Genomic DNA, 24,843 nt, shown 5'->3' on the forward strand with positions numbered 1-24,843 from the left:
GGTTTCCTAAGGCAGAGCATCACTATGTAAACCAGGCTGGCCCAGAGTTCAAAGTCTTCTGCCTCTTTGGTGCTGGGATTGCAGGCATGCCCATGCCCCACGCCCATGCCCAGCTCACTCTCCACTTCCTGGTCCCTCTAAGTAGAATCCTTTTCCTAACTTATGAAGCATTTAACCTCAGATCTCAGGGGACATTGGTGTTTAGAAACCTTATTTTATGTACCTATTTTCCCTAATTCTCTCCTCCTTCTCTCACTCACCCTCTCTTCCCTTCGCTTAGCCTTTGATCTGTTTTCTTCCATACATAAGCTTCTTACAAACGGAATCACATGAAGGTGCAGCGAAGCACTGAGAGGCCTTTAGGGTCCCCAGCTATCCTGTTGAGTGACACTTCCGTGGATGTTGTTACCAGGACACGTCACTCTCGTCACCTTCCAGCCTCACCTCCTAGTAAGTCTGGGTAAACTCCTGTTCAGTCCACCTGGCGCAGTGCAACCCAGCAGAGCTTCCTACAATGACAGGCTGTCCACCCCACTTCCATACCCAGTTACCCAAATAAGCCACGTGCGCCTGGCTGCTGAGTCCCTGCCATGTCACCAACTCTTAGCACAAAGCTTTTTTCATATTAAGTATTTTTCCATTGCTAATTTTATTTTTTAATTTTTTAAAATTTTATTTATTATGTATACAGTATGCATCTGATCACATTATAGATGGTTGTGAGTTACCATGTGGTTGCTGGGAGTTAAACTCAGGACCTCTGCAAGAGCAGTAAGTGCTCTTAACCACTGAGCCATCTCTCTAGCCCCTCCACTGCTAATTCTAAACCTCTTGCATTAACACTATAATTTTAAACAACCAATAGGACATCAATTTCAATAAAATATATTTTGGGTCTCTGCTTTGACTCAGAAAAAGTGCGTTCTGGCTTACTTACTCTGTCTCCAGGTTTAAGTAGTGGCTCGTTTTTACTCGTCAGCTTGTTAAGTAGAGTATAAGCTAATTTTAAACTCCGACTCCAAAGTTTGCCTAAAACAAAACAAAAGCAATAAGCAGTGTTAAGTTGTAAGGAACTTGTAGTTGACATTTAATGTGGTGAGCATGGCTCCAGTAACAAACCATTCCTCTCTCGGTAGATTCAGCTTCCAACTGTGAACTGTTCAGTACAATACTGCCAGAACACCACAGCTTTCTCTCAAAAACAAACAAACAAAAAAAAAACAAAAAAAACCCCTTAAACTTATTTTTATTTATTTTATTTATACAAATAAGATTTTATTACAAAAAGGCCACACATGTATATTTATGCGTGCACACATGTAGAGTATGTATAATTTTCAGGGACTACGACTATATATCACACTGGCTTTTCCGACTAACACTGCACTGTGGGTGCCTGTTAAATGCTCGCTAATGACATCACTTAAGAGCTGTACATGTAGGACATGAGCTATATCTTCTTCCCTACAGGTTACTTGGGAGACCCTGCAACACTAGAATGGAACATCTGCCCAGGGCCACACTGTCCTCATGGTGAGCAGTGGCCGTGCTCACACCCAGCCCTGGCGAGTTCTCAGAAATAAGAAGCTTCACCGAGAAAGAAGATAATACAGGAGAAGCAAGGGTGACAGTCTGTGTCTGGGTAGGAAGGCAGGAGTAACAGGGGTACAAATCGCAGCCCACTGCTAACACGGGGGAACAGAGGCAGAAATCGCAGCCCATTGCTAACACCGGGGAACAGAGGCAGAAATCGCAGCCCACTGCTAACACCGGGGAACAGAGGCAGAAATCGCAGCCCACTGCTAACACGGGGTAACAGAGGCAGAAATTGCAGCCCACTGCTAACACGGGGTAACAGAGGCAGAAATTGCAGCCCACTGCTAACACCGGGGAACAGAGGCAGAAATCGCAGCCCACTGCTAACACCGGGGAACAGAGGCAGAAATCGCAGCCCACTGCTAACACCGGGGAACAGAGGCAGAAATCGCAGCCCACTGCTAACACCGGGGAACAGAGGCAGAAATCGCAGCCCACTGCTAACACGGGGTAACAGAGGCAGAAATCGCAGCCCACTGCTAACACGGGGTAACAGAGGCAGAAATTGCAGCCCACTGCTAACACCGGGGAACAGAGGCAGAAATCGCAGCCCACTGCCAACACCCGCAGCAGCTTCAGCTTCACTGTACGTATTATATATCAAAGAAGAAGCACAGGCGCCAGTTCGACTCCTTAAACTCTGGTGGTTCTTGTGGTGCAGTCTGGCAACCATGTTCTCTTCCTCAATAAATGCTCATATGTAAATAATACTAAAGTACGTGCTATGCTGACATGTGTGAACTGTGAGACCTGGGAAGTCAACGAGAAAAAGATTAAACTACAACCATCGTTTTAGCCTGCTTTCAAAGATCAGTTCAGGGTGTTATTGATGTACCCACATTTCCCAACAGAATCTAGCTGGCTGCCAGTTTTACCCCAAGAATACAAACTCCAGGACTATCAGCATAATCTGCCATGTTAATGGAACATTATGGGATAATAATCTCAAAAGGTGGATGAAAATTAAATTATTCACCATTTTAAAATGACTATAAAAGATTTGTCCTTAAACTAGGAAGGAAAGGAAACAAACTTCCATAATGTGACAAAGGGTACCATTAAAACCCAACATGAACTATCCCAGTCAAGTTATATACTAAAGACCTTCCCTGAGAGAAAAGCCAAGGCAGTGACGTCTGCCTTCAGCACCACACTGAGCATTTCTCTCAGAGCAGTAAGAAGGGAGAGGAAGTAAAATAACAAGATAAAACTGTTGTTTACAGATGCTGTGGCTATGTTATTCATAAATCCTTTGCAAGCGAATTTGGTATGGCTGCCAGACTTAACATGCAAACACCACTTGACTTTCCTAAGGCAACACAAAAGCTACAATACTATTTATATATTTGAGACATAAGTGTCACAAGAAACAAAAGATTGCATTAGGAAGTTATAAATCAGGAGGCAGCAAAAAAGGCACTTGTGACCAAATCTGACAACCCAAGCATAATCCCTCGGACCCACATGGTGGAAAGAAAGAAAAGGCCTCCACAAGTAGTCCTCTGACCTCCACGTGGATGCCACATAAGCAAGTGCACACATGCACACACATGCTAATAGAGAAAGGAAAATTATAACACACTGCTGAAAACAAGCCTCAAACATACAAAGCTGCTGATTCCCCCAACAGATTTAAAGCAGTGCCAATCAAAATCTCAGATACACTCAACCAGCTACTTATAAGACAGACCCTGAAATACAGAGTGCAAACAGCTAAGGTACCCTCGGAGACCAGAGAAGACACTCTAAGGTGTCACAACTTGTTATATAAATCTATGACATGAACATCAGGCCAGATGTGGCAGTGGATACCTTTTAATCCCAGCACTCGGGAGGCAGAGGCAGGTGGAGCACTATGAGTGCAAGGCCAGCCTGGTCTACAGAGAATTCCAGGCCGGCCAGAGCTACATATTATGACCCTGTCTGCCATCTGGGTGGATTTTTCTGCTTTACAATAAGCACCAAGTGTTGTGTATGCTGTGGCACACACATGACAGTACAAGGTCAACTGGACACGCATGATGCTTTCTGCTGATACTTGCCATAGGTGAGGGTGCAGGTGGCTTTCCCGGCTGTATCCAAGGCAGTCAGGCATGGGGCTTTGGGTTGTGTTGTGGCCCAGAGCTGCAGTGCAGCCAACAGAGATGGTGGCCCAGAAGTCCCCACCGACAGTGGCTCTCCCTTCAGCACTGCCATCTGCCCTCCCTCAGGCTTGGGCTGATTGGGATCCGGTTGCTGAACTAGGAAGCAACACCGAAAGTTTAAACCTGACATTTCACAGCGCTGTGCACACAGCGGTTTACCAACAACTGCACTTTATGATTTCACTTTGTAATCAAAGTTATAAAACATTTGCAATCATCTCAGATTTTGTTTTTCATCATTGTAGTCACAGACATATTAATCAGAGGACTAAAAGAAGTCAGTTACAGACGCTAATTACCACTGGTAAGTATTCTCACCACAGCCTCAAACAACAAAGGTGACCACAGGATATTCCTACCTTCCTCCCCTGGGGATGCACTGTGGCATGCCACACCTCCAAAGCAGGGCGAGAAGGCTTTAGAGCCTGAGAAACAGGTCCTAGTGACCGGCTCACTTAGGAGCAAGTGAGCAGAACCGTGTCTGCAGGCAAGCCTCAGGGAATCGTGCCCTCTTCAGACCTCTACAGGCACCAACCCCACACATGTACATACACATATATGCAGGCAAAATGCTCACACATAAAATAAAATGAGTAAGGTTAATAATTACAAAAAAAAACCCACACTGGTGCTATTTGAAAGGAGAGCACAAGTCTATTTCTAGAGGCTATGCAAACAGCTCCTGCCTCAGTGGTCAATAAAACTGCTCTCTAGGCTGCAGGCATACATGTGTGAGGTCCTGGGTTCAATTTCCAACCATGGGCGGGGTGGGAGGAAGACTTTTCTTTCCAACAGCTCTGATGCAAAGAAAAAGAAAAACAGCTGGCTGAGCATGGTGGCACTCACCTGCACTCCTGGCTCTGGAAAGGTTGGGCTAGGAAGATTGCAATTTTAAAGCCAGCCTAGGCTAGGGTGAGTCCTTTGCCCCCCCAAAAACTGAAGTATTGCTTTAAGAAAACATACACACTAAGAACTCTGAACTTATAAGGCACTGTCTAATTATTAAGAACAACCTGGTCCTAAAAAACAGAACTCATATTCCAGTGTAGAGGAGATGCCCATGCTGGCAACACTGCACAGAGGCAAGGCAGTGAGGGCTAGTTGTGTGGTGCCTGCTGTCTGTATGCATGCATGCACACATACATACATAAATACGCACACATACATACACACATATGCACACATGCATAGATACACACACATATATACATATTCACACTAATAGATATATACATGCATGCATACATACATACATAAGCACGCACACATACATACATGCATGCATACAGGCACAGGCTAGCACTGGCTTACTTCTGTGCTCTGTAGGCTTTCTCTTACTTTTGCTAGTTTTCTTTTTAAAAAATCAATCTACATTCTTTCTTTTCTAAACATATACTCATTTATACATCAGAGGCTAAAATTAGGAAAAAAGTTAAAAATCAAATGCTTTAGAGGCATAAGATGACAAGTGGCTCAGATTTAAAGTTTAAATAAAAATTTAAATAATCAAAAAGAAAAAATTTAAATAATCTAAATTAAAGATCGGAAGTATTTGCATGAGGTGCCAACCACTGGACTGGATGCACGGAGAAGTGCTACGCCACTGTAATATGAGCCGCAAGCTAGTCTGCTCGCCTGCAGGAAGCAGTCAGCGTGGCTCCACATGCACCGGTGCACACTGTGACCCGTACTTCAGTGTCACAGCGTGTCATGACTCATGAAGACAACACGGAGGGCCACGCCAGGGGACTCTACCTTCCAGCAGTTCCTCAAAATCATCCACAAAGAACTCCTTCAGCGGGGGGCGCTTTGGCCTCTTGAGGGTGTTGAGCAGCTGCTGGATCTTGGAGGACACTCTGCTGTTCACGGGCACACCTGCCAAGGGACAGCAGAAGGACGGAAGCTGTGTCGTGCCACATCCACTGGAACTGCGCTGGGTGTGAGGTTTCAGTGGAGCTGGCCCTATCTGTCACTTTAGACTGCACTGATCCGTTTGATAGGCACTTACTGAATGCCTCTCAAGAAATAAGATCTGCTTTGAGCTAATAGTTTACAAAGGAATGCAGAAAGCCTGAGGGGAGGAGACTAACTCAATGGCTCTTTCAGAGCACAGGGGATCACACTCATTGCATGGGTTTTTTTTTTTTTTTTTCCAAGACAGGGTTTTTCTGTGTAGCCTTGGTTGTCCTGGACTCACAGAGATCCGCCTGCCTCTGCCTCCTGAGTGCTGGGATTAAAGGTGTGCACCACCACTGCCTGGTGTATGGTCTTATTAGAATATAATCTATGGATACTGGAGAGATGATTCAGTGGTTAAGTGCATGTCTGCTCTTCCAGAGAACCCAGGTTCAAGTCCCAGCACCCACATAGTGACTCCAAATCACATGTAACTTCAGTCTCGGAGGATTCAATACCTTCTTCTACCCTTTGTGGGCACTGTGGGCACTGTGTGCATATGGTGCACAGACATACATGCAAGCAACCAACATACATAAAAAAATAAAGGGCTGGAGAGATGGCTCAGAGGTTAAGAGCACTGACTACTCTTCCAGAGGTCCTGAGTTCAATTCCCAGAAACCACATGGTGGCTTACAACTGTCTATATTGTAACCTGATGCCCTCTTCTGGCCTGCAGATGTACATAAGACCACTGTATAAATAATAAAATAAATATTTTTAAAAAATAAAAATGAGTAAAATATGAAATAAAAAATTTTAATAGAGTATAATCTACTTTTCCTGCTGCTCTGCAGAGGCCACATGCCTCTGACTGTGGCAGGCACCAGGTCAGCAATGGGAACTTAGATGCTTCTGTCACCAGGTGGCAGAAATTCTCCCTTTACATGTGATTTGTGTCAATATGCAATGAATTTAATGCAATGGATTGACAATATTTTAATTCAGTGTAAGACAGGCATGGTTAACACATGCCTTTAATGCCAGCACTCAGGAGGCAGAGACAGGTGAATCTCTGTGAATTTGAGGCCTGCCTGGTCTTCATAGGGAGTTCTCGGTCAGCCATGGCTACACAGTGAGACCCTTTCCAGAAAGAAGGGAAGAAGGGAAGGAAGAAGAGAATTTCAATTTAATTTTATGTTTTAAAAAAGTAGATTATTGGAGCTGGAGACAGCTCCAGAGTTAAAGAGCACTAGATGTTCTTTCAGGACCCAGGTTCAATTCCTGGCACCCACATGGCAGCTCACAACCATCTGCAATTCCAGTCCTAAGGGATCTGATGCCCTCATCTAGCCTCTGTGGGCATCAGGCAAAACACCCATACACATAAAATAAATAAAAATAAATTATCAAATCTATCCCATCCCCCTTCAACACCTTCCCTATACATCCATCATTGCTCTTTTACTCCCAAATTCATATGCTTCTTTAAAAATCCCCACTAAGTCCACTTAATACTGCGTGTGTGTGTGTGTGTGTGTGTGTGTGTGTGTGTGTGTGTGTATGCATGCACCCATTTATTAGAGCATGGGGAACCTCTCAGGTGCCATATAGAAGAAACTGATTTTTCTTTCCATAGCAGCCGTCCATTTCCAACGCTTCCTCGGCTAGGAGTGGGACTTCTCGGTGGCCTGACCAGCGCATGCCTGGACTTGGTCTGGCTGACCTTGTGTGGATCTTATGCATGCAGTCGCAGCTGCTGTGAGTCCATGTGCACAACTGCTCCCTTATGTTCAGAGAACAGTTGCCTTGTAGCCATCTACCCCGTTTGGCTCCCAGAATCCATCTGATCCCTCTTTCATAATGATCCGTAAGCTCTGGGAGGAAAGAATGTAATACAGATCTCCGTGTTATGGCTTAACATTCCTCAGTTTCTTATTCTCTGTACCTTGACCAGTTGAGGGTCTCTGTATAAACAGCCATCAGTTATTATTTAAAAAAAAAAAAAAAAGCTTCTCTGATGAGGATTGAGAAATGCACTAATCTACGGATGTAAAGATAAATAACAGGAGCAGTCTTAATACTATGTCCATTTAATAAATAGCAGTGGTTCTATGACGGACCCAGCCACAGCTTTTTTGCCTACTTAATGGTACCAATAATTTTATCTTGTGGAGTTATCTTAAATATAATCATAAAACATCACCATAATCACACCAGAGGGCAAGTCTTGCCAGGACAGTCATTATTTTAGTATGTGTGGGTCACAGCTAGATATGACTGTTGATTAGTTTTCCTCCCCCGTAGAATGCATAGTACCTTCCAGCACAATACATGCTAGTCAACAGGGATGAAACTTCCAGATTGATAACATCTTGATTTCCCACATCCTATAACTAAAGTATCTGGTGCCTTCAGCAGTAGGGTATTACCATCATGCTCCGGAGGGTAACCCAAAGCAAGGACAGTAGCTTATAATTTTATAATTTTTACTGATCAAAAGCAAAAAAGAGGTACTCAACTGGGTGTGATGGCTCAAACCTTTAATCCCAGCACTTGGGCGGCAGAGACAGGAGGATCTTTGTGAGTCTGAGGCCAGCCTAGTCTACACAGAAAGTTCCAAGCCAGCTGGGGTTACACAGTAAGATCGTGTTTCAGAAACGAAGAAGGGGGAGGGAGGGAAGAGAAGAGAGGAGAGGAGAGGAGAGGAGAGGAGGGGAGGGGAGGGGAGGGGAGGAGAGGAGAGGAGGGGAGGAGAGGAGAAGAGAGGAGAGGAGAAGAGAGGAGGAGGGAAGGGGAGGGAAGGGGAGGGAAGGGGAGAGGAGGGGAGGAGAGGAGAGGAGGAAAGGAGAGGAGAGGAGGAGAGGAGAGAAGGAGAGGAGAGGAGGAGAGAGGAGAGGAGGGAGGGAGGGGAGGAGAGGAGAGGAGAAGAGGAGAGGAGAGGAGAGGAGAGGAGGGGAGGGAAGGGGAGGGGAGGAGAGGAGAGGAGGAAAGGAGAGGAGAGGAGGAGAGGAGAGAAGGAGAGGAGAGGAGGAGAGAGGAGAGGAGGGGAGGGGAGGGGAGGAGAGGAGAGGAGAAGAGGAGAGGAGGAGGGGAGAGGAGGGGAGGAGAGGAGGGGAGGAGAGGAGAGGAGGAGGGGAGAGGAGGAGAGAGGAGAGGAGAGGAGGGGAGGGGAGGAGAGGAGAGGAGAAGAGGAGAGGAGAGGAGGGGAGGAGAGGAGAGGAGGAGGGGAGGGGAGGGGAGAGGAGAGGAGGAGAGAAGAGGAGAGGAGAGGAGGAGAAGAGGGGAGGAGAGGAGAGGAGGGGAGGGGAGGAGAGAGAGAGGAGAGGAGGGAGGGGAGAGAGGGAGGAGGAGAGGAGAGGAGAGGAGGGAGGAGAGGAGAGGAGAGGAGGGGAGGAGGAGGAGGGGAGGGGAGGGAGGAGAGGGAGGGAGGAGAGGAGAGAGGAGGAGAGAGAGGAGGAGGAGAGGAGAGAGGAGAGGAGAGGAGAGGAGAGAGGAGGAGAGAGAGGAGAGGAGAGGAGAGGAGAGGAGGGGAGGGGAGGGGAGGAGAGGAGGAGAGGAGAGGAGATAAGGAGAGGGGAGGGGAGGAGAGGAGAGGAGGAGGGGAGGGGAGGGGAGGGGAGGAGAGGGGAGGGGAGGAGAGGAGGAGAGGAGGAGGAGGAGAGGAGAGGAGGAGGGGAGGGAAGGGGAGGAGAGGGGAGAGGAGGAGAGGAGAGGAGAGAAGAGGAGAGGAGGAGAGGAGGAGAGGAGAGGAGAGGAGAGGAAAGGAGAGGAGAGGAGAGGAGGAGGTGTCTCATACTTGAGGCTTTTTTTACTTGCAAGCCTATATTGTCTGAGAGAGGCACTACTCCCCCGAACCTCCAACCCACATTACAGGGTAATTCCATCTATAATTAGTTTTAAATGAATTAATATTTAAACTTCATTTTAAATTTCTAATATAGTAAATACTAAGAGATAAACCAGAACCTCCATGGTATCCTCAGCAGGTAAGAAACACTATTCTGTTCTGGTAGACAGAACATCAACAAAAGAAACAGCAAGATCCTACAACAGGCTTACCATTTGTTAGGTGAAAACAAGTAAAAATATATACAGTGTGAAAAAGCAGGATGCACCCAGGTAGTAGAACGGTGGGCACTGCAGTAGGAGAGGGGCCAGGCCTAGGACGGTGGGCACTGCAGTAGGAGAGGGGCCAGGCCTAGGACGGTGGGCACTACAGTAGGAGAGGGGCCAGGCCTAGCACGGTGGGCACTGCAGCAAAAGAGGAGCCAGGCCTTAATCTCTGTCTTAATTACTTTTCAATTGATGTGAAGAGACACTAGGACCAAGACAATTTATAAAAAGAAGAATTTAACTAGAGGATGGCTTACAGTTTCATAGAGTTAGTCCATGGCCACATGGCAGAGGTTGGCAGCAGGCAGGCATGGCACTAGAGCTGCAGCTGAGAGCTTACATCTGATCCATAAGCATGAGGCAGAGAGAAGACCAGCTGGAATGCTGAGTGCTTTTGAAATCTCGAAGTGCACCCCTAGTGACACACCTCTCTAACAAGGCCACACCTCTTAATCCTTCCCAAACAGTTTCACCAACTGAGGACCAAGGGTTCAAATACACGAGCCTTTGGGGGCCGTTCTCATTCACACACCAAAAGCACCACGTGTGCACACGGTGACCTTTCAGCACAATTTCACCTTATGACCTAAGAAGGTGTTTCACGGCCATTCTATGCTGCCCAGCCCTGAACCAGCCATTTCTGATGGGTGGAGGCGCTATACACTAGATGTGGGCACAAGGAGTCACACTGCCTGTGTCACTGGGTTCCTGCTAGCAGACGGGACTTTGAAGTACACACAGTGAGTCACATTATGTGTGAACTCACAGATACAGGGTGTACATATACAAATGGACTAACACACTCAGATATACACTTCTGAGTCAAGGACCAAGATGTCCTTCCTTCACAGTGAGTGTCCTGGCTCCCAGCCTCAATGTGATGCCTCAGAGAGGCAACTGGACCGTGAGCACTGCTGTGCTTTCAATGAAGGATGCTCATTTGAAGACTTGGTCCCCAGTTGGTGCTGGTGGCTGGGAAGGTTATGGAACCCGTAAGATACAGAACCTTGCTAAAGGAAGCATATTACGAGGGTTTGCTCAGGGTTTAAACCTCGCCCCATCCCCTGCTGGCTGGGTCTTTGCTAACTATGTATAGGAGAAATACCTGACCATTCTAGCTCCTGCTGCCTGCTGCAAATTGCTCCGCCCTTGTGGACTTAACCCTAAGGAACGGTAAGCCAAATACACTCTAATTTCTATAAATTGCTCTTAGTTGCTGTGTGTTATCACTGAAACAGAGAACCAACTAATATAGAGACCTGCCCCACTGATGAGTTCACAGCTAAGTGTGCTACAGGAGACAGGGCAACATGAGAAGAAGTAGGTCATCTGGCATATTAATGTTTAAGGATGTATTTTCCCATGGACCCTTTATCTCTGGTGCTTTGCTTTCTGGCAACCATGACAACACCCTGATTACCAGCCTGGCCTCAAACCTACAATAAAGGGACCAAGTGACCAAGGGTTGAGACCTCAGAAACCATGGGCCAAAATAAACCCTTTCTCCTTGGGTATTTTGTCAGAACAATGAAAGATAACATACTCCATGTCTCAGTAGCTGCTCTACTGCTGTGGAAAGAGACCACGACCAAGGCAATTCTTTGAAAAGAAAGCATTTACTTGGGAGCTTGCTTACAGTTTTAGAGACTTAGTCCTTGACCATCATGGTGAAAAGCAGATAGGCATGGTGCTGAAGCAGGAGCTGAAACTACACCCTAATCTGTCGGCAGCAGGCAGAGAGCAAGAGACAGACAGACACTGGGCCTAGCGTGGTTTTTGAAACCTCAAAGCCTGCCTCTAGTGACTCACTCCCCCAACTAGGCCACACCTCTGCATCCTTCTAACTCCTTCAAACAGGTCCACTCCCTAGCAGCTGCTGGGCGCCATTCTCACTCAGATGACCTGAGCAGAGCTTCCCTGCTACACCCCTCCACTGCGCTCCTCCTCTGAAAAAATAACCACTCTCACTGCTTCCTGATTACCTTTCCTGTGCACCTCCTACTGCAAAGAACTGCAGGCATGGTCATGGTTTGCTATCTTCCCCTTTCTTACACATGTGGAAGACGATGAATGTCCTGTGATTCAGCTTCTCCGTTTAACCACACCTGGAAAAGCACTTTAGTACGGTTCACGAAGATCCCACTCACTCATTTTGACAAGTGCACAGCACTCTGCGATGTGAACCTACTAGCTTTACTGATCCAATTTGCAAGGCTTCCATAATTTATATAGTTTCTGATATAAAATAATTAAGACTAGTGCTGCGATTTGTAACTGTGTACACACCTATTTCCTTATTTTTAGAGGAATGTGTTTAGAGAAAATTCCTAAACTGATTTATCTAGTACGTTTGCTTTTTTTCCCTGTGGCCATGACGAAATGCCTGACCAAAGCAACTCACAGAAGGGTTTCAATCTGGCTTACAGTTTAATGGGACACTTTCCATTTTAGTGAAGAAGACTTAGCAGCAAGAGTTCAAAACAACTGGTTTCATTGTACCCACAGGTTAGAGCCGAAAGTGAGAGCTGCATATACTCAGGTCGCTTTCTCCTTATGCAGCCCACAACCCCAGCTCATGAAACAGTGCCACCCACATGCACAGTGCATTGCTCCCATCTCAACAAACCTAATGAGAGAGTCCCTCACAGACATCCTCAGAGGCTTTTTTATTTTTACTGTTCATGAAAATCAACTTTTCCTTCTTTTTTTTTTCTTATGTCTTTGTTAATGCACTTAAGAAAATACAATGTAATAAAGTTAATGCCCAGTGTTTCCTTTTAATGGTTTTATGGTATTAGCCCTTTGAGCCATTTAACTTTTTTTTTTGTAGTGTTAGAAAAATGTCTGAGTTCATTGTTTTATATGTGTATATCTCAGTTGCGGGAAGCTGTCTTTATCCTATTGATCTGAGGTGTTGGCAGAACGGCTAGGTGGGAAAAGTGATGGCCTGAGTTAGACGCTCAGCAGTCACACAGCTGAAGGCTCTCCTTCCACAACCTGCTTCCACAAGTTGTCCTCTGATCTGCACATGTGTGTCATGGTATGTGCAGGCACATGTATGTATGCACTCATGCACACTAAGTAAATAGGCAGATAAAACGTGATTTCAAAAAGCCATTTGATCATACACATGCAGTTTGCTGTTCTGTTCCATGGATGTACAGAGTTGTCTTTGTGACAGTCCTACAGTGCTCTGATTGCTCCTGCCCTTGAGAAATTTTAGAAACATGAACATCTTAGCCTCATTCTTCATTTTTAAGATTATTATGACCATTTAAGGTTCCTATGAATTTTTATATGAGTTTATTGCTAAAAAAGAATCACTAAGACTTTCATAGGGATTATGTGATGAATTTATAGATTGCTTTGAGAAATTTTAATTTAATATAATTTTAAACTGATCCTTCTGTGATGGCTCTGTAACTTGCTACTTCATTGAAGTTATTATTAACTCCATCTGTGTGAATGTGTTTTGTGCAAAATCTTTTGGTTTTGCACATGGCAAGATCATATCCTCTCCAAACAGAGAGTTTTACTTCTTCCTTTACAATCAGGATGCCATTGATGTGTTTGCTTTTCTTTGCTTAATTTCTCTGGCTGTTGTTGGCTGGAAATGTAGTTTCAGCAGGCACCCCTGCTTTGCCTCACCTCTGTGACTTGGTCCACTCCACAAGGGACTACGATGCTGTCTTGGCCTTTGAAGAACTGGCTCTCGGCTGGAGTCTCTCTACAGGCTTGCCTTCGTGCGTGCTGAGTCTTATATTTATTCTTTCTTTCCTCCTACTTTAGATTTCCTTTGTTCTCCTTTTCTGACTTAAGGAAACCCTTACAACACGAGCTCAGATGTTTTTATTTAAAAATATTATTATTTGAAGCTCTAAATCGCCTAACTCATTCTCCCAGGCTGTGCCAACCGCAAAGGCGGCCAAGGACATGAGGCGCGGCACCAGCTTCCATGCTGACTGAGCACGAGAACGTCCCATGGCTGCCTCTGTCCTTGCGCTTCCAGAAGTGGGAGGGAGACCTGTTTCCTAGAGATCTCCAACTATTGCTCTCCAGGATGACACTGACTATTCACTCTGGTGACATTCACTGTACATTGGCTTCTGTTTATTTGCACAGAAGAATCATAAATGGCATGGCTTAATTAGAGAGAGAGAGAGAGGGGGGGGGGAGAGAGAAAATACATAAACGCCGTCTTGGATAGCACAGAGACCTGTACTCTGTTGTTTCAGAAGAGAGAGAGGGGAGTTTCTCACCATCTGCGGTTTCCAGCACATTCCTGCCGTGCCCTCGAGGGACGCCTCTCACGGAGGCTACCTGTGGACGCTCGTAGTGTGCATGCTCCACAAGCCCAGTGGTAACATCCGGCGGGGCGGAGTGCAGATCTGAGTTTTGAAAAACACCCAGATAACAGTGATTAATCCAACAAGCATTAAGTTTTTATTAGAATCTGTCAGTCTAGACAAAGGCATGCAGGACCATATACACCCTTGGGAGGTGGCTCAATTCAGTCCTCACCTCTATCACAAAGTGCACAGAAAACTTGCCTTTAACATGACAGCCTAACAAGACCTTGGTTGGGAAGTTTCGTGAAGGAAACAAAAATTAATTTGAAATAAAATGCTACTAATTGCTTTTGGTTACATTATGAAAACCAACCAGCCTTCTACCATCCCAAAAAATAGACTGGATGATATAAATCATCATCTTTGTAGGCCTAAGAATAAAAGTACAAAAAGTAGGGGATGGGAAGATGGCTTAGCAGTTAAGAGCACTTGTTGCTCTGGCAGAGGACCCAGGTTCAGTTCCTAGCACCCACATGGCAGCTCACAACTGTCTATTAACTCCAGTTCCAGAAGATCCTATGCCCTCTTCTGGCCTCCTTGGGTACTGCATGCTCATAGGAGCTATACATATATGTAAGCAAAATAATCATGCACATAAAATAAAAATAAGTATTTTTTAAAGTACAAAAACTAGTCAGGCATTAAACAAGCCTATAATGCCAGGACCTCAGGAGACATGGGCAGGCAGATCTCTCTAAGTTCAATGCAAGCCTGGTCTACATAGCAAGTTCAAGGCCAGCCAGAGTTCTTTGGTGAGACCTTGTGTGCCTGGAAAACTTTTTAAAATTAAATCAAAAACTAAAAGTGTCCCATATGCTAGATAAAAATTTCTACAATGAGCCAGATGCACCTGTTAGTGAAGCATACCTATAAGTCCAACTATTTGTGAGGCAGAGATTGAGGGTCACAAGTTCAAGGCCAGTCTGTGTAGTTATAGCACAACCCATCTCAAATGAGCAAATTATTTTCAATATTAAGAGACTACAATCAACTTCATGTATAATCAATTAATGCTATACTTAAGACAGATCACACAAGATACAATTTAAATTATCTTTTCATTTTCTCAATATAATTTTTTATTTAATTTTTATGGAACAGTACTTTAATCTGTTCCAAACACTGACTATAATTTGCTACAGAATTCTCTTTACTATTGGGCCTAATGTGATGAAGGGAGTGTCAGTGGAACAACTGTTGAACATGGCATGGTACCACACAATGAATGCAAACAGCTGGTGCAGTGAGCCTGTGTGTGACAAAGCTTGGTAATCTGCAATGTTTACATGAATGTGCTGCTCATCTCTACGGCATTCCTTACAATTCTGATCATCTATCATTGCATTAACTTGGATAAAATTCAAAGTAAGACATGAATGTTGAGGAAGAAAGAAAATACATAGGAGCAAAACATAAACTTGCTATTTATATAACACAAAACACTTTTTGAAAAACATCTAAAACTTCAATGGTGGTTTTCACAACCCTTGAAAAGGCAAATCAGCATTTTACAGTATGATTATCAGGAAGGTCTTTCAGTTTATAAAGAAACACCCTGTGCTTCCACACCTAGCAAAAAGAATAATGATTTCAGGAAGTATATATGGAAGGATGGTAACTTTACAGTACAAAGTAGTTTTTTAACAGCTACATAAAGCTAAATTTTGCTTTTCAAAACATTGCTTTTGAAGATAGATATTTATATCTTTGTCAAATGTTTAATGTATTTTATTCCCTTAATCCAAAAATGTAAACTAATGGTTTTTTAAAAAGCCCTTTACCTAATAAGTTCCACTTCAAATTTTTACTTATATATTAGTCTTTCTATATTTTTCCTTCATTCTGCTGAAGAGCTAGCTAGAGAGAAGCTACGCGATGGCTCTGTAATGAGGACAGGGAAGGCGCACAGCACATGAGCATACCTGCCCTCTGCCAGTGACCCACCCTCTGCCAGTGACCCGCCCTCTGCCAGTGACCCGCCCTCTGCCAGTGACCCGCCCTCTGCCAGTGACCCGCCCTCTGCCAGTGACCCGCCCTCTGCCAGTGGCCCTCTGCCAGTGACCCACCCTATGCCAGTGACCAGCCCTCTGCCAGTGACCTACCCTCTGCCAGTGACCCGCCCTCTGCCAGTGACCCGCCCTCTGCCAGTGACCTGCCCTCTGCCAGTGACCTACCCTCTGCCAGTGACCTACCCTCTGCCAGTGACCCACCCTCTGCCAGTGACCCACCCTCTGCCAGTGACCCACCCTATGCCAGTGACCTACCCTATGCCAGTGACCTACCCTATACCAGTGACCTACCCTCTGCCAGTGACCCACCCTCTGTCAGTGACCTGTCCTATGCCAGTGACCCGCCCTCTGCCAGTGACCTAGGAGCTCTGTACTTTAGGAATCTGATCAGTGGGCTGGAGAGATGGCTCAGTAGTTAAGAGCATCACCTGCTCTTTCAAAGGTCCTGAGTTCAATTCCCAGCAACCACATGGTGTGGTTCACAACCATTTGTAGTGTGATGTGATGTCCTCTTCTGGCAGGCAGAACACTGTATTCATAATAATAAATAAATCCTTTTTTGTATATAATGTAATATATATATTTTTAAGTTTTTTATTTTATTAATTTATTCATATTACATCTCAATGGTTATCCCCTCCCTTGTATCCTCCCAAAGGCAGATTTGGGCCCAGGGGTCCCGCTCAAACTAATAAATAAATCTTTAAAAAAAAAAGAAATCCGACCAGTACGAATTTGGGACATTTATATACTTCACTAGTTAGCCATTTCTAGCTGAAACTCTGGAATGTTCCAATGCACTGCCCTGAATTTCAGATTTGAGGTTAAGGGAGCTAAGCCTGTATTTAGGAATCAAGTTAAGAGCCAAAAAAGCACTTGCCATGAACTCTGAACTGAGTTCCCCCCTGGAACACACAGGAGGAGAGAACTGACTTCCACCTGCACACCTGTGGCACATGCACACACTCGTGTTACCGCACACCTACAGAATAACAAAGCACAGGTGAGCTGGGTCTGCAGGTAAAGGCAATTCAATCTGCAGACCCCACACAGTGAAAATCGAGAACCAGCTCCCCAGGGTTTTCCTCTGACCTCCACCCATGCCCAAAAATTAATTTTAAATGTATTTAAAAATTAAAAGAATAAATAGAACTCAGAAATCAAGTTAATTGTGCTCTTTAATTACTCAACAGTTTATCAAAACCACATTTGCAATAAGCTATTAGAGTCCAAGTTGAGATTTCTTTTTTCCACTGAGTAGAATCAATCATAAGACATCTGTGCTAGGCCAAGCACACAGAAAAGAAAAGGGGCCTTCACAGCACAGCTGCAGAAGACAGGGTGGATCGGCCACCGTGAGTCTCATGCGCTCCAGAGAATGAGCACACCTGACGCCGACACACACCAGAGTTCTGGTTAAGAGGTCCAGAAGCAGGAGCGCTAGAGCCCTGAGTGCCTCTGACAAATGCTGGGAGTTACAGCTGGCCTGGCGTGCTAAACATGGCCAAGAAGTAACAGCCCGGCAGCAACAAGCCTTTACTGCTGTGTGCCCCTGAGTGCCGTCCCCTTAGGACGAGCTTCGGACAGCAGAGACAGGAAACTGGGCATCACTCAGTGGGGAAGAGAGCATGCTGGGCGAGCGTGAGGGCCTGAGTTCAGGCCCCAGGACCCACATAGAAATCGTGGATGTGCATGACTACAATCCCTGCACTGGGTGTTCAGTGGGGCTGCCGGCAACCAGCCTAATTCCAGGATGAGTGAGAGATCCTGTTTCAAGGGAAAAGGGCAGATAGAGCAGGACAGTCAGTGAGTGTTCTTATCCGGCCTCCTCAAATACCTATAGAAGTGTGTGTGTATGTTCCTACACACAGGTACATGTGCACACACACACACACACCACTGGATAACTAAATAAGTGTACAACAAATGCAAAATAAAAGCCCCAGATAAACAGGAAAGCAAAGCAATGGCTGCTTTCCTGCTCCAGACTGTCAAGACCCCTTGAGCAAAGGTAGCAGCCACACAGGAACAAGCAAGCCACAGACCCCTGGAGGCAGCTGTTTTCACGGCTCTCTACTCCTGTGGCTCTGCTGCCCATGCAGCTGCTCTGTGAGCAAGAGCCGCGATGCGGCAGAGGAACCGCGGTGCCCCCATGACACACGTTCAGTGAAGAGCAGATGTGAGGCAAATGGACAGAGACTCAAGCAATTCAAAATCAAAAGAGCCACACTGCTGGGCTCCAGAGGATGTGGAGACCAGCCACAGGCTAGCACGCCCATTGCAGCCAGTGCACCAGACTTGATAAGAACAGAACTCAGGACATGGTCCCAGCACCCCCTGCCAGGAACCCTTGCTGCTCCACCAACCAGGCGGGATATACAACAAGTGTGCTCAGCACACCAGGCCCAGCTTTAGGGAAGAAAACGAAAAGGAGCCGAGGACACTGGCATTAGCGCTCTTCCCCACTAAGCAATGTGTGATCGCAGGCAAGCTACCCGCACTCGATTTTTTGTCTTCTTTCTTCATCTAGGATTATGAAAGATAGGATAAATCTTTAATATGAACTACATTTTAAGGTACTAGGGCATGTATGTCAGTGGGCCTCCCACACAGCTGATCACACAACTACTTAAAATACAGGGTTTCAAGTGGCTCAAGGCATCACTTCTTTCTAAGATTCCTGTCATCCAAGAGCTTTATGACTGAGGAGAGTCCTGTATCTTTAGGACTGGCTTTGACTGACTTCATGTTTTGAGGAAGAGGGCTATCTATAGGAAGAAGAGTCAGGGCAAAGCTTTAGCCTTAGCCCCCATCTCAGGACCTCAGCACAAGGACAACAGATAGCCCTTACGGACACATATGCAAAGTCGCAGGGAAAAGTGACTAGACAGGCAGGCTCAGGGTGGCTGTCACAGGCACCTGAAAAACAGGAAAGGGCAAGAGGACATCGAGAGAACAGCATGCTGCTGAGGACTGGGGTACACCCCACACTCGGGAACTGCCAGGCCACAGGAAGTACAGGAGTGCTTCCATGCCTAAAGGACACATTTCAGATAAGAAAGGGGTGGAGCTGGATGGAGCCGAAAATTTAGCAATAGAGCCATTCTGTCCAACTTACTCTGGATGCCAAGCTCTCCAAGTGTGACCCCATTGTGTCAATTGTGATTATCAAAAGCTAAAACCCAGCTGATATCTCAGGCAGACAAGGCATCATGTGACATCTGGCCCATGACCTCAGTCACTTGACAGTGGCACTCTGTCCCGACACTCCTGACCCTTCCCAGTTGGCGGGGCTTGGCAGCTGTTACTGACCTATGTGGGCGTGGGCCGTGAGGCCTGCGAGCGCAGTGGTGGCACTGGGAGCAGCGGCTGGTCTCCCTCCCGGGTGGGATGAGGTGGAGGATGCAGAGGATGAGGTGGACGAGCCCTGAATGACCCTGTCGAGCCAGGGCTCGATGCTGGAATGGCTCTGGAGCAGAGTGGAGGTGAGTCGCACAGGTCGCCGTAAAGAGCCCTCATCTTCTGAGGCAGATGACGTGTCTGTGATGAAAATAACGATGACAAGCATGATGCAGAGATGGGTCAAGAGGGGGAAAGGGCCTCTCACTTGTCTCCAGGCCTGGAGCACAGGTCTACTCTGTGGGCACCTCAAAAGCCACCTTCAGTTTAGAAGGGGACATAAGAAGTCCTGCTTCTGGGTCCCCCAGAGAGGCCTTGGCCACAGGATATTACACACAAGGAATGAAAGCAGCGTTCTAGCCCCTAAGCCTAGAACCCCCAACTGCAATGTGCTCTGTGAGTGTCCAGCACTCACTGCTGCCCATCCACACAGCCTGGCACCACATCCACATAGCGCGTCCTCCTCTAGGTGTCCAGCCTCAGCCCACACCTCAGAGTGCAGCCTGTGCATGAACGCTCCAGTGCTGCAGCTGTTGTGGGAGACTGTAGCCCTGTCTGCATCTATGTTCACAGGGAAAACAGGACAAGTGACACTCTGCAAAGAATTCTTTCCTCGACATAATTGCTTCAGCTCATAAAATTATTTGTGAACTAAGTAAGGTCCCATCAAGTCAGCAAGCCTGCATTTTACTATGGTCTTACAGTTATTAAAACACTTATTTTACTGTTGGCTAAAGCCTACAGCTTTATTAGCATAAGCAGTCACTTCTAAAGACTTCCCTCAGCTCTAAGCTTCTCTTTTGCGTGAAGAAACACCCTACCAAGACTACCAGGGCACCTTGCAATCGTGGAGGTGACAGTCTTTTACTGTTTTAATAATTCCAAATGTATCCAGTCAACCATGGTTGTCAACTTTTTGCTTTGGCTTAGTGCCCTGAGGGGGAGCTGTGGAAGTGCATGGATGTGAGGCCACCAGACACCAGCCCCTCAATGCAGTTTAACAGGATATTAGAGAGAAACCTCAGCTATACATTTTTCTTTCTAGTGGTAACAACAGACAGTGATAAAATCTCCCCAAATTTTTCAGGTAAAATGGTCCTGCTGGGAACGGGGTGAGGAGACCGGTGGCAGAACAGATAAAGGGCACAAATTAGAGTAAGGTTAAAATTCAGTTCAAGGACTTGGCACAATCCACTAAGCTTTATCTCCTTACTAAAAGATATAAGTAGCATCTTAGTTTTTTGTTTGTTTGTTTGTTTGTTTTTTAAGTAAAACCCACACAAAAATCCCACTACAAAACAAATATCCACTTTGATAAGAGAAATACCCTGAGCATTATAGAGTCTTAGTTAAGGAGTATGCTCATGTGTAAATATTTTTAATTCCTAGATTTCTCAAGCCTGTACTACAGGCTACAAGGATATTCCAATTCAATGAGAACAAGTATTATACCACCCAGCCTAGGACTCGGGCAAGCCTTTCCCGACACCATTCCTCAATACCTGGGGGAGTGTAGGTTTCCACGGACGAGTGCACGAGGACAGACCGTCTTTTTGAAGGCATGGGCATCTTCCTCTCTTTGTACTTGGCCAAGGCTGCCTGCACGGCTTCTGTGTGAACATCTGCACAGGAACAACAGTAGCAGTAGGTGTGTTTACCACGATGACAACCGCAATCCATCTCTGTTTGCTAACCCTGAGCAGGAAAAATTCCCTGCCTCCCGACTCACCCCACACCTCAGGCTTTCGCTAAGTATTGCTTTGCTTCAGAACTCAACTTTGGAACTTGACAAAAACTTCCAGATATTTAAAAAAAAAAAAAAAGTTCACAGGCAACCTAGGTAGTCAAGAAGTCAACCAGTAGGCTCAAGAGAGAGAGAGGGAGAAAGGGAGGGAGAGAGGGAGAGAGAGAGGGAGGGAGGGAGGGAGGGAGGAAAAAGGGGGAGCGATATCAAATGGACACATTTTGAAAGCAGCAGCCTGAAAATCAATGTCAGTATCTCAAACATTTTGGCAAGTTTCCACTGAGGATGTTTTAAAGTTTATGCAACACAGTCAATTCATCTTTTTTTTTTTTTTTTTAATTAAGCATACTGTGATCAAGGAAGACACCCACTATCAACATCTGGCCTCCACATGCTTGCAAAGGCATGCGTACCCGAACACACACATGCACAGGTCAGCTGGCACACACGCATGGCTCAATTGGTAGAATGCTTGCACAACACGTATGAACCCCTGGCTTCCAGCCCCAGGAGCACATAAGCCAGCATTCTGAGCATGGCCATGCTGTTAGTCCCCAAGACGGACACAAAAGACTGGGAGTGAAGGCTATACAACACACAGTAAGTTCCAGGCTAGCATGGGCCACATGAGGCTGAGAACTTGTCTCAAAACAAAGGGGCAGGGGGACAAGATGGCTTAGCAGGAAAGGGTGCTTATCACCCCCAAGCCTGACAACTTGTTTGATCCCTAGAACCTACAAAGGGGAAAAAAAACCAACTCCTGCAAGGTGTTCTCTGACCTCCACATGTGAACTACGGCACACATGCACTCACACACAGAAACACACGCAACTCAAGCACAGAAATACATACATGGTAAATATAAAAGCAAAACTGTTTTTAAAAGTAAACTAAAACTAAATTTAAAACTTATTTTCAAAAAAATTATTTTCATATTTATAAAAAGCACTGCCAACTGATGGGAAATTTCAATGAAAAGAAAATGTACATTAAACTCGTCATGCAGCTATTTCATAGACACAGATATTCCTGAGTTGTCCCAGAGCTTCTGAGGGAAACGCGCACTAACAGTAGCTGCTGTCCTGGTAGATGAGAGGGAAAGAGGCCTCTGGAGATTAGAGAGATGGGCTTGCATTGCAAGCATAAGGATCCAGAACTCTTACTTTAAAAATATCTAAGTGCACTTATGGTCGCCATACTAAGGAGGTGACACAAGATTGCTGGACTCACTGGCCAGGCAGGCTAGCCTACTGGGCAAGTTCAAAGCTAAAACAAAAAAAAAAAGGAAAAAGGAGTAGATGGCACCTGTACCTGCATACATGCACACACACAAGCTTTGCACGCAAGTGGCCTCTAAGAAAAGTGTAAGAAATTAAAATATGTAAAAAAAAGTGAGACATTAAAATAACCTATCTGAGCTGGGTATAGTAGCACACACCTTTAATGCCAGACTGGGAAGGCAGAGACAGGCAGTTATTTGTGAGTTCAAGGCCAGCCTGGTCTACAGAGCAGTTCCAGGACAGCTAAGGCTGATACACAGAGAGGCCCTGGCTCGACAAATAAATAAACAAACCAACACAAAACTACCTGGAGGTTCTAATTTCTTGAACAACACGATGATGTCAAGTGAAAAGTAACTATTTTGGTGGACATTCTAGGAAAGAAAAACCAGCCAAGAGCCTCAGTAGCCAGAACACGGGTATCCCGCCTGCTGCTACCCCACCTCCTGCTCCCGCACTTCCAGAGCTCTCAACCTACCTGACCGGAAGCGCTCATCCCTGGAGTTGGTAGCCCGAGACTTCTGTGGTTTAGATGTAGCTGCAGTCAGCAAGGGCCCAGGAATTCTATTCTCTGTTTGCAGACATGGGTCTACTCCTGAAACACAGTTTTATACCTTGTGTGAATGACTTGCTTTTTCAGTTATAAGAAGCTCCATTTAAAGCAGCGTGCACAGCCATACTGTGCACGCTGCACCACTTCCGGTATGGCTCCTAATGCACAAAAGAGCCTCTGACTTGGGATTAAGTGCCACAACATGGGCCAGAGCAACGCCCATGTCCAGGCCACCGTCTCCCCACACCACTAACCTAGTCCAGCATCTAGTTCACAGCTGTAATGGTAACTATACCCTCAGTGTGTCCTTGGCAACACGGCACATCAGTTTACGTCTGGTGTGTAGTGGAAGTTCTGTTGTCTTTAAAAACTCAGTTATGTCATGTGAACATGTTTTTGTTTTAACCCCAAGTGTGGGCTATGGGGCTGCTCCAGCCCGTCCATGGCAACAGACTATTTGCCTCGTGCAGGCCCTGAGAGGGGCTCGGACCTTTGATTTTCGCCAGCGGCAGAGAGTTTAATTCTGAGGACTCTGAGAGGCAGGAGAGAGACGGTGCGGTGGAGGAGACAACATGAGAAAGAAGAAGGCTGGTGCTCCCCAGATGCTGCTCCTGGTTGCTGCTGTTGCACTTTGATGAGACTAAGTCAGAGATGTCCTGACTATGAAGACTGGACCTTCCCAAGGAACCAGCGACCCTAACCAGCAGCCAGCAGCTAAAGAGAACTACACCCCCTCTCCCCGCCACTTTCTCTCTTGCCTGATGGTGAGGTGTTGGAAGGGATTTGGGTGGAGAAGGGAGAAAGCGATGTAAGAAACCTCAATAAATTAAAACAGACTTTTAAAACTACATGCCTACACTGATGTGTCAGTCACAGATCTCCAAGAGCTGGCTCCTGCGTGCACTTACAGCTGTTCTGTAACTGCCTGTGTTGCTTGTTACTATAATGGTTCAGCATCATCAACTCTAAGTGAGAAACAGCCCACCAACCATCACTAGGTGGCCCTTAAATACAAAGAATACATGGAGAGGTAGAGACTAAGACACCAAGAACAATACTGAACAACTTCAGTGCATGAAATGCTCAGAGGCCAGAGACCTGGACTTGTCAGCAGCACCGCTGTGGGCCCCGTCTGTAAATCTGGGACAGACAGAGGACACGTCACCTGCTCTCCACACAGCCTCAGCCAGCCCATGGCTCATAATGATTGCATCCTGGCCGAGGACAGCACCCACCCCTAGGATGCCCGGCAGTGAGAAACAGCACAGTCCCCAAACGAAGCCTCTGGTCTCATTCTGATCCTAATTTGCTAACACCTGGAACACCTGCCAAACCTTCAGCTGAGGCTCAGTGAGGATGAGCTTGATGTTGGCAGCCTTGAAAATGCCTCATATGCAAACGGATCACTGTGAGTTCAAGGCCAGCCTGGTCTACAAAGTGAGTCCAGGACAGCTAAGGCTACACAGAGAAACCCTGTCTCGAAAACAAACAAAAACAACAACAACAACAACAAAAAAAAAAAAAAAAAAGAAAGGAAAGGAAAAGAAAAGAAAAAATGTCTCGTATGACCAGCCAGCCGAGATTCCAGTCTCTCTGGCTCCTCCAGTCCTGACCACACCCCCAGTACAAGCAGGGTCCATCCTGACATCCTCTGTCAGGTTCCTCACAGGGACACAGTGACAGAAGTAGCGCTACCTGATATCTAAGGCTGGTCACACAAAGCAACAAAGTTGAGCTCTACCTGGCTCAGTTACACC

At 46.0% G+C, this 24,843-nt stretch overlaps 1 protein-coding gene across 2 annotated transcripts in view; it reads right to left on the reverse strand.

The window, feature by feature from the left end:
- The window catches only part of Dip2a (disco interacting protein 2 homolog A), an 88,311-nt gene that overhangs the window by 40,813 nt on the left and 22,655 nt on the right, over positions 1-24,843 (reverse strand). For both annotated transcript variants that reach the window (XM_051153259.1, XM_051153258.1), the window contains exons 3-9: positions 23,012-23,128; positions 21,012-21,131; positions 19,423-19,650; positions 14,012-14,140; positions 5,496-5,615; positions 3,639-3,836; positions 938-1,029 (exon numbers count right to left, since the gene is read on the reverse strand). In XM_051153259.1, the coding sequence (XP_051009216.1) occupies positions 938-1,029; positions 3,639-3,836; positions 5,496-5,615; positions 14,012-14,140; positions 19,423-19,650; positions 21,012-21,131; positions 23,012-23,128 (1,004 nt within the window). The remainder of the gene's footprint in view (positions 1-937; positions 1,030-3,638; positions 3,837-5,495; positions 5,616-14,011; positions 14,141-19,422; positions 19,651-21,011; positions 21,132-23,011; positions 23,129-24,843) is intronic.

This window comes from Acomys russatus, chromosome 11, assembly GCF_903995435.1.
Source record: "Acomys russatus chromosome 11, mAcoRus1.1, whole genome shotgun sequence".
Lineage (NCBI taxonomy): Eukaryota > Metazoa > Chordata > Mammalia > Rodentia > Muridae > Acomys > Acomys russatus.